Raw genomic sequence first — 10,863 nt, 5'->3', positions numbered from 1 at the left:
CTTGCAAAATGAAATCCTCACAAGTCTTGTAATGATTATCAGTTCATCAGTTTGTAATTCAGTCTCTGTGAAGATCAATACAGACTAAAGCAGACGGGTCAAAGGGACCAGACTGGTAAAAAGAGATTATATGATATGATAATATTTTTTGGCGCGGAATGTGGTTTTACAACAGAAAAATGTAACCTGCATCTCATCATCACTGTGAAACATGGTGGTGGCAGCATCATGTGTTTAGAGTTGATGGTAAGAAGAACTAAGCTAGATACAGACCGTCCTGGAAGGAAACCTTATCAAGATGATAGGAGTAAGAGTTGGTTTGTGGTTAGAGAGGCAGAGTTAGTATAAGACATCATGATTAGATAGTCACTTAAATCATTAGAGACATATCTAAGCTATATTTTAATCATATAAAAAAATCTAGTTTATCCATTTTTTTTTCTTTCAGATTTCAAATATTAGCCTCCCTCATCTGAGTATGTCTAGTCCCCCAGTGGTGAAAATAGATGGGGGGCCTGGGGTGGCAACGGCCACCATTACCCAATCATTGGCCATCCCTGTAGCCCCCCCTACCAGCTGATTTGTTTTTTCCACATAGACGTAATTCATCACCTTTGGAAACAAGCAGTCAAACGGACTGGTAGCAGGCAGAACGTCCTAACTAATAAATTTAACGGTTTGTATTTTAGCCAATAGCTGACAACAGAACGTTAACTATTAACATAAATATACACTATAATTGTCATTAAAGGAAAAATTAATTCATGTTCTTTTAGAACTAGTTTCTGTGTTTAATTGGGGAGGAGGCAAAGTGTCTCTGCAAGTCATCTAGCAGTCTTCTATGTAACTGAAGATTAATAACAGCTAAACTAATTTAGTGTATGTTTTCATGTATGCATATATTAATATTATGATACAGCAGACAGATTTTCTGGAAATTTATTTAAGAAATGCCTAAGTAACTTTTTTAATTACTACAAGACCATTCCACCTACCACCATTGCGTGAAAGAATCTCTCAAATACACTCTAGTCTTTTCAATTTCCTCTGAGACTTTCCTTAACTTCTCATAAACTTGTAAGACCATTTTCTTTTTGTGACTCTGGGATGTTTTTAAAGTGTACAGTGAGATAAGTGGAGCTCTAATGAATGGCTGAAACCAAAGCTAACTAGATACATAAAGACCAGAAGGGCGAATGTGCAGCTAGAGCATGCAGATTGACTTTGGGTGAACATGTTACAAGAACTGGCATGTTGAATTAGATGACATTTGCTATATACCTTTCATTTAGACAGCATGCATGTATAAATATGTGTATTTCTTTGCACGGATTTTGAAAAATCTAGTTTGTCTTGATTTATCTGGAAAAAATAGATGTCCTCATTCATTTACCCGTATGTACAGTGCAAAATTAACCCTGAATTGGGTCTAGCAGCAATCTGTTAATGATACTAGTCCCTGCCTGGTCACCCTTATGAAAATCGTCCGGTTACACCACTGCTGTCTCCATTAAAGCCAGTTGTTGATTGTGATGTAATCATGAACTTCACCTCCTTAGACCTGACTGATGCAGTCAATGACACACCGCAGCTCCCCTCTGAGCTGCTGACACAGTTACAGCGAGCTGTAACTTCCTTCCTCTCCAAATAAATAGTATTCATTGAACCTGTTTAAATTTAATTTCAAAGAGAGGACAAAGCAAGATTTGAGTCAATAAATCAAGGCTTAGTACTTATAACCTGTTGTCAGATGCTCTGTAGTTGAGGGGAGTGTTGGCCTAGTGGTTAGAGCTGTGCGCTTATGCTCTGAAAAGGTTGTAAGTACCTGGTTGATCCCCACAGCCTGCCACTCTGGGTCTCTGAGCAAGACCCTTAACCCCTACACTGCTCCCTGGTCGCCACACAGTGGCAGCCCACTGCTCCCCAAGGGCATGGGTTAGATGCAGAGAGTTAATTTCTACATTATGAAATCAATAAAGTTCCATTTCTATTTTTTATATACCGGTATATATATTTAAAAGGCTTTGCCAGCCTGAGGTGACTCTTGTTCTCACACTGCTGTGGGTTTTCTGTTGTTTCCTGTGTGCTTGGTGAAGGTGAGGTGGGTTTTGCTCTGATAAGACCCAGTTTCTTCATACATCTTTTCAAACTAATATAGAATGATATACTTGCAATTAACACAACTAACTTGGCCAGTGCCAAGGTTTACATTTTTCAAAAGACTATAAAGCTTTTCACTGATGCTGAAATCAGCTAACTTTGAGCCAACTCCTTATGGGGCTCCAGACTAAGATATTTTGGTGGAAACTAAATTTGGACAAACAGGCAACAAGTTCAAAATACAATCTGGACAGCTCTGCAGATTGCAAGCAACCTACTGCACTGGAAAAACAATCTCTTAAATTAAGTTTATTTACCCTTAATTTTAGTAGGTAAAATAGACGATCTGCAAATGAAATTTGTTTTTTACTCTTAGAATAAGATATTAGGATAAAATGCACTTGAATTGGCAAAATGTATCTTTTATCTTCATAATTCAAGAAAAAAAATGCACTTATTTTAAGAAAAAAATACTTATCTTAAATAACTTATTAACTTAAATGAAGCAGGTTGCAGATGAAAGGAGGGAAAATCAGCTTATACTTAGACTAAAGCAATTTTTATTGTCATTTTTTTCAATTTGAACAGCTTTCATGACATTTCCATTCCTTAAAGTGCAGCAGTGATCAAATGGAAACAGTGTGGGAGAAAAAACATGGTGCCTCAGCTGGCTCCTTTCGACGTGGAGGAGCAACGACTCGCAGCTTCTGGCTGTAGGGACATGGAACGTCAGCATTAAATATATGTATAGTGCAATTATGCAGTATTTTTGGTTTGGTGTTGTCTGTGTGATGCAGAGACTGTGAGATGATTAGAGTTTTTACAAATGTTCAGCTGTCTGATGGTGGTGGAGAAGAAGCTGTTTTGGAATCTGCTGGACCTGCATCCAATGCTGCGAAGCCTCTTCCCAGAGGGCAGCAGGGACAAAGCAGCTGTAATGTTGAATCTTTATGGGGAAATAAAAAATAAATCTAGAGTACATCTTCACTAAAAGCAGGAAAAAGAGTCGTCAAACACAATGGAAGATAAAAACTTTTAAATTGTGATCTATAGGATTTTTATTTCAGTAAAAAAATATTGTGGTGCTTGAAACTGATGTTGATCTCCACATAGTTACTAGATGTAACCTGAGGATATTCTATATGTTCTCCCCTACATGTGTGGGTTCTCCCCAGGTTCTCCGGCTTCCTTTAATGCTCCAAAAACGTGACTGTTATGGTAATGTGCTGCTCTGAAATGCTCTAAAACTGATGTTTTTCTTGTGGCAGTGTGGGGCTATGGGTTTCTGGCTGTCACCATAATCAACCTGGCGTCTCTTCTCGGCCTGCTGCTGATCCCCTTCACCAAGAAGTCGTATTTCCCCAAAGTGCTGACTTACTTTATCGGCCTGGCCATCGGGACTCTCTTCTCCAACGCCGTACTTCAGCTCATACCAGAGGTCTGATAACGTGCTGATATTTCATTTTTAATCTGGTCAAGAAATTCAAAATTCAAATACATACCTGAATACAAATAATGAATAAAGTGAAAAACATACATTAAAAAAAAAATTAAAATCTATATTTTTTTTGTTGTTGTTGTTGTTCACAGGCTCTGGGTTTTGATCCCAAAGAAGACAACTATGTGGCAAAAGCAGTTGGCATATTTGGAGGATTTTACCTTTTATTTTTCGTGGAAAAGATACTGAAAATAGTTCTCAGGATTGACCATGAGGTAAGCTACAGAGTTCAAAATGCTTTATTGCTCATTTATCCTTGATTTTTTTTTATAAGAGATAATTGTCTCCTTAATGGGCCTCAGGTTTTTATCTTGTATTTATTTGACACCTGTCTAGCTCTCCAATGCTAAGTTGCACCTACTTTGATCCTGAATAACTCTTTCCACTCAGAGTAACCTAGATTCCGGCCTCTTAATACACTCACTACTGACCTAAGGTCATAAAAATGGATGGTTTATCTCCAGGTTACACGTGCTTGATAGAAAACTGCTGTGAAAAACATTCCACTGCCACACCTGACAGGCTTTACTCACTGATAATATGTTATCTCTGTGATCAAGGAAAGACCATAATTAGAAAGAAAAAGCCCTTTGACCTCTTACTCTACAAATAATAGGGTTATTAAGGTCCCTTCTTTTTATTCTGCCCTCATAAAGCAACTTAGAGTTTAAACCCTCTTGATACTTGTAATTTTTAACCTGATTTTCACACTAAGCTAAAATGATGGGCTCCTCTTGCAGTCTCATTTATTGAATGCTTATTGGTAAAACGAGCGTGCTATCTCTCCATTTGTGAATAGATGTTTTTGTTATTTTTGCTGTAACTCTTTTTCTCATCACGTGCTTTTGTGTGTCTTTGAAGCACGGCCACAGCCACTTCACTCCTGCAGACCCTCATCAGGAAAACAGCATCCAGAATGGAGATGCTTGGGAGAAAAAGGACTCTGTGGTTTTGACCAGCATCGCCACTGTTGCTGTAAATGACAGCAGCCCGGCCATTGAGACCTCTCATACAAATGTGGCACCCTCTCAGGTACCATCTTACATCCGTGCAATTTTTTTTCTCAAAAGCAACAAAAACAGTTTAACAGGTGCAAAGCAGGATTTAGAAATGTCTGGATAAAGACTTTTAGTGTTAAAAGAGGTATTTAAGTTCTATTATCTGTAACATTCGTTTGTTGTTTTCCCCCATTTAGTCCTATATGGCCTATATTAAACTGGAGATTTAACCCCTTCTTGAACTACATTTATTAAGTTAGATACTATTATATTGTTGTATAAGAAGGTCTTGGAGCACAGTCTCTGCTCCAAATGATCCCAAAGGGGTATGTAGGTTGCCCAGTCAGGTTTCTTTATTTCTAGCTCACTCCTTCATGTCTCAGCGAATTTGTTTTTTAATGCACTGCTGCAGTCATGTTTGAACAGGCTCAAACTGTTCCCACGCATTTTGAAATGGTTTAAGATGCCTCAGTATGCTGGAACATTACGGTTTCTGTGTATTGGAGCAACTGGGCTAAAATCAACCCACAAAAAACAAAATTGACCCTCTTCCAAACTTTGCAGCAGATGGAGAGGATCTGTTCCTGCGGGGAACTCATCTCCACTGCTCTTTCCATCCAGTTGTTTTAACCCATTCTGTGAACATCCTACAAACTCTTCTCCATCTTATGTGAAGGTCACACGAAGGTGAAGACCTAAATGTGAAATTTAGTGACCAAAGCATCGTTTTTACCCGAGCATATGTTGACCAAGTGTATGATTTAAAGATGGCTACCGTTTCATGGCTGAGATTCTGTCTTTCCTAAATGCTTGAGATCTATCACCATTGTTTTACTGTGGGATATTTCATTGGGAGGAAATTTTACACCTTACAGAGCTCCTGCTCTGCTTGCCCAGGTGCTGGATTTTTATAAAGATGTGAAATGAATTAGAAGACCTAAATTCAATTATTTAATACTGGCATTCAAGGGTTAAATTGTTTTGTTAATTTTTATTGGTTCTTATTTTTACTTGATTTTGTCTTATTATTTATAATGATATTTTAGTTTTAACTTAATTTCAGTATTTGTTAGCTAGTTTAGTTTCACTTCTATGTTTTGAAAAAGCGTAGTTTGAGTTCAGTTTTTATTAGCTTAAATTTTAGTGTCAGTCTTTGATGCAATTTATTTTGCCTTCTACTTACCTCGGAAAAGACTATAAAATTAAATACTATACAACAGAAATAAAGAATAAGGATAGACTGCTGCAACTAGAAACTAGACCCCATGTTAATGTATTTTGATCAAGACAAATAAAAACAAATACATTCTCTTAAGATTCAGTTGGGTTTAATTAGTTTTGTAAACCCTTATTACAGTTTCAGTTATGTTTAATTCTATTCTAGATTTTATCATTTCGTTAGTTGTATTTGACCCTAATAACCTTTCTGCCATTTTTTACCTACATGTAATTTATGACCTCAGATTAGAAACCTCAGCAGTTTGAACATTGGCATACCTTGATAACAGTCACAGGCCCCATTTCTAAGAGCAAGTCATATTTTGAGCTGCTGTCACTGATAACTGCAGGTTAGATATGTTAATATGTAACAATAATTTTTTGATTATCACATTGTTTGAAAGGGCATGGAAAAGCTGAATAAACACAAGTGTAAATGAGAAAACTGATTAGAAAAGTTAAGCTGTAGGAATCCAATCCCCCCATCATGGTAAAGAGAGCCACTGTCTGACTTTTTTTTTTTACAAAGAGTCCCTTGTTTGTCCAAGGCTGACATAAGCTCCTTTTTGTCTCTTCAGAGGGACTTTAAACTAAATGTCAATAAATCTGTTTGTGTCTGTGCGTTCTCTGACTTCCTGCTTACAAAATTTGAGCCATTATGTTTCCAGCTAAAGAGATCTGCTGCCTTATTGGATAGTAAAGGTGTTCTCTATAACTTGTTCTAATGGCAGAAGAAAAGCAGCAACAGGCGACATTCGGCTCCTTGGAAGGCATTGTTTGACCGTGTTCTTTATTTTCTGGTCAAAGTAAACTTTAGTGTGCTAAAGTTTACTTTGACATGCTGGCTTTCCCATTGATTCCATATGTTTGCTTTGATCTAACCAAACACTAGCACTGGCTGCATGCCTTTAACCTGCATGTCACGCTTCCAGGACACCCAGGGGTCTGATGTGATGTGCCACTGGCTGCGTGGGAAGCGCATCACCAGTATCAAGACTGTGGCCTGGATGATATCACTGAGTGACGCTGTGCACAACTTCATTGACGGTCTGGCCATTGGGGCTTCGTTCACTGTTTCTATTCTGACAGGGTTCAGTACCTCCACCGCCATCGTCTGTGAGGAGTTTCCCCATGAGCTGGGTGAGTGGCAAGATGTTTTTTTGGGACTATATATGTTTGACCATTACAAAGCTGAAGAAAGACAATAGATAATTTTCTTTGGTTTTTAACCAAGGAAAATATAAATAATGTGCTGTAGTTCACTTAATTTCCTATAGTGACTGTGCATTCAGTCCATCATCTAAACACACATGGTCACGCAAACTGACAAGCCAGACAAGAGAAGCAAACATGGTTACTCTGAAGGAGCTGCAGAGATCTACAGCTCAGCTGGAAGGATCTGTCTACAGGACAAGTGTTATGCCTGATTTATTTTTGACGCATTTGCGAGGTCCATGCGGCCAAATGACGTTCTGATTTTCCACACCCAAGAAAACTAGCATCTACTCAGAAGAATGTGGGAGGGAGCGACACTCCCACTGATGAATGCTTGCTAATAAAAATATCTAGGGACATGTTGTTGTTTGGCCAATAAGTATAAACACAATTAATACATTGTACAAACTGTTGGGAAGTATTTAGTTTATTGACCTTGAGTTGCCTCTTTATATACCTCGATCATTCCCTACCCAGCTTTCTGAAGGCTCTTTTTTATTTGTTTACTAGTTCCTTAAGATCATTGGTGATCCCTGGTATATTATTGGGGTTGGGATGGTGGTTACTGTTGAGTATAAATGGAAGGCAACTGAACTGGACCATGCCAGACACAATCAAACCGCATTAAATCTAGAACTAGTTCAGCAGTAAGGCTAAGCACGGTTCATCTGTGGCTTGGTAATTGATAACAATGAGCTATTTACTGTCAGCTGACTAATTACGCGGGTTTTCTGCCGTGTCCGGCGTTGCAATTTATAGATCTTTTCACCTGTTCGCAAGACGAGCTTCTTCTCAGCCTTTTAAGAATAAATGACATCAAAGGAGCGCGGTGCAACCTGGAATGATGTCGAGACCAAGGCTCTCAATGAAATCTGGGCGGAGGACTCTATTCAGGCAATAAGTTCCTGATTGTTATGGGCCACTGTTTTGTTTGCGTAATTCAGGCCTTCAGAGCTGCAGTAGTCGTGGACTGCCGATACGAGACGAGGCGCCGTGCTAGCATGATGTGTTAATAGTCTGAACTCGGCACGTAATATTTGAGAGGGCTAGTGTAAATGGGGCAATAGCCCACTCAATCCCAGTTTATACCCTCAAAACAACCTTGCAGGGCTTATTGAGCTTTCTGTGACCATCCTCTAACTTGTTACTCAAAGGTACACATGTCCACTTCTCTTTACACAGACTTTGGGAGTGCTATCCTTCACCCTCAGAGTCAGCCAGAATAATAATTACAGTTGGAAAAGCTGTGTGGAATATAAGCTGCCGACATTGTATCCATGGAGATAGTATGTCCGTCAAACTTAACTAAGACCTTAGCGGTGGCCCGTTGAAATTGTCCCTTTGTGGGTGACAAGAACAAAGCCATCGTTGTCTTAGCCCAGTTTGCAAGAAGCAAAGTATGGGAGACTAAAACTGAGCTTTCTGGACAGTGAGAAATAATCACATGTTTGGGGTAAACCTGCACACCTCAGGCTTAGGGTATACGGTGGTGCCAGCATCAGGCTGTATATGCTATTCTGCACTGAAGACTCTTTAAATGATCAGAGGAAGAAAACATATACAGTTACATACCTCCACTTCCTAGTAGGACAATTACCTTAAAACCAGAGCTTCAATGGACTGGTTTAAATTGAAGGGACATTCATGTGCCGCATCAAAATCCATCCCTAAGGCAATTTAAGAGACTGTGCCAAGACTTGTTAAAAAGAAATGTATTTTTATTCAACATTTTGTGTACATTCAGTTTTATGGTGAAAAATTTTGAGAGAACTCCAGCATGTGAATATTTTTACAGGGTACTGCGCTTAGTTCAATTGGTTATTTTTGCAGGCTTTTTTACAATGCAATATAGCTGATAGCTTGGTTGATTTCAGAAGAACTATGCGTTATGCAGTCGGTTTTAAATCCATGTCTCCTTCTCTGCAGGTGACTTTGTTATCCTGCTGAATGCTGGAATGAGCGTCCCGCAGGCCATTTTCTTCAACCTGCTGTCAGCAATGTCGTGTTATGTCGGCCTTGTGTTTGGAATCCTGCTTGGAAGCAGCTTTGCCCCAAATGCTATCTTTGCCATCGCGGGAGGAATGTTCCTGTATATTGCACTAGCAGACATGGTGGGTTGGTCTATGCATGTCTGAATGTACAGAAGGGCAACATTAAACAACTTTTGCATGTTACTTTGAATGCCACTTTAGTTAAGTGATTTCTACAGAAGACTGATTTAAGCTTGTTGTTTTAACTTAGTACTTTTTTTAAGTTTTACTTGGGCAGCTGTTTTATCTCTGAGAATTCTTGCAACACATCCTGCTCATTAGTTTGTTCTAGGATCCCCATTGCAACATATACAAGCTAAAGACTTAGCTTTTCTACCTCTAGCAGCTCAGGGAGTTTAAAGTGTTATTACTCAGAACAGGTAGGCAACATTAGAAAGAAGTATTACCCAAGTATTTCTTTGAAATAGACAAGAGTTTATCAGAAAGCTAAACAGGACCTAATGTCCATAATGTGCATGTGTAAAGGTTGTAATGCTGCTCCCTAGTGGAGGAATTTTTGAACTACATGAGGTCATAAGCAAAAACATGTTCATTTTAAACTGCATAAAGATGTATTAAGAATGCATCTCTGCTGGAAGGGGTTCCCTTTGATAACAAGTATTTGTTTTAAATTTTAGACTCATAAAATTGTAAAGTATTGTTGAAAAGATCATAAATGTGCAGTCCTGAGAAAAAGGGTAAAATTATGAATCAGCTACAATATATCCGTTATACCATGTCTTCTAAGGAGGCTTGTTGATAACTAAAGAAAAAGTTTTAGACAAAGCTAAAATTTTGACCTATAACATTAACTGTATCTTATCTTCTATTTCAGTTTCCAGAAATGGACAGTATAGTCAGGGATCAACGGAAAACTTCTAGCAAGATCATCTTCTTTCTGATCCAGAATGCTGGACTGCTTACCGGCTTCGCCATCATCCTACTGATTACATTGTATGCAAAGGACATAAACCTTGGATAGAAAGGAAAAGAAATGCTCATCTGTTGCCTTTGTTTCTGCTCACACAGGCTGGGCTGAAGATGAATGTAAAGAAAATGTTTTGTACAAAACCAAGTGTTATATGGGACAAAAAAAAGTAGGCTTTTATATTTTGGACTATCAATTTAGTGAAATGTTTACTCAACAAGAAGGGCATTTTTATGCAATCAACATGTATACAATTACTGACATCTTAAAGGAACAATAAATTATTTTTAGTCTTCAAATGTGAAATGTTTCATATGTATTTTCTAAATGGGTGTAACATAATTTTTAATGAAAAACAAATGATATCTATGCCTCACACCCCTCAGACAGTTCTGTAAAGCTGTGAACTCCATTCTTAAACATTTTATGTATTTTTTTATTTTATTTTTATTATTCTTTTCAGTCACCTTGAATTAAAAAGTAAACCTCTAGGAGTTGCCTGCTAAAACTCCGACACGCTAAATATTGCAAACCTGGAGCGCACATGCTGTGTTTAAATGTATATCATTGTATTGAAAAGTTGTTTTTGCACACAGGAAAATGGGGCAGGAGGAAGTTTCTTCCCAACATGCAGATTAATCTCATCTTTGCAGCAGTTCAGAGTTACTGGCAACGAGACTGTTTCCACAAACATTTAATGGGCTTTTTTTCCCTTTTCCTATAAAACATAATTGATAACTGTATTAATATGCTGTAAAAATTATTTATTTAAAGTCATTACTTGAAGATAAATAATGTTAATTTTGTTTACTACTATCACATATTTTATCACTAATAAGATTAATAAAGTTTTTTTTTTTTAAACTTAACCCAACT

General features: G+C 37.9%; 1 protein-coding gene across 1 annotated transcript in view; it reads left to right on the top strand.

The window, feature by feature from the left end:
• LOC107096797 (zinc transporter ZIP8-like) overlaps positions 1–10,791 on the top strand; it is a 13,710-nt gene extending 2,919 nt beyond the window's left edge. The window contains exons 3-8 of the mRNA XM_015393613.1: positions 3,369–3,538; positions 3,691–3,813; positions 4,460–4,630; positions 6,747–6,954; positions 8,956–9,140; positions 9,895–10,791. Of these exons, the coding sequence (XP_015249099.1) occupies positions 3,369–3,538; positions 3,691–3,813; positions 4,460–4,630; positions 6,747–6,954; positions 8,956–9,140; positions 9,895–10,041 (1,004 nt within the window). The 3' untranslated portion in view covers positions 10,042–10,791. The remainder of the gene's footprint in view (positions 1–3,368; positions 3,539–3,690; positions 3,814–4,459; positions 4,631–6,746; positions 6,955–8,955; positions 9,141–9,894) is intronic.
• Positions 10,792–10,863: the final 72 nt, after the last annotated feature.

Source organism: Cyprinodon variegatus, unplaced genomic scaffold (genome assembly GCF_000732505.1).
Source record: "Cyprinodon variegatus isolate N-32 unplaced genomic scaffold, C_variegatus-1.0 Scaffold650, whole genome shotgun sequence".
NCBI lineage: Eukaryota > Metazoa > Chordata > Actinopteri > Cyprinodontiformes > Cyprinodontidae > Cyprinodon > Cyprinodon variegatus.
This window is presented reverse-complemented; position numbering and strand designations above follow the sequence as displayed.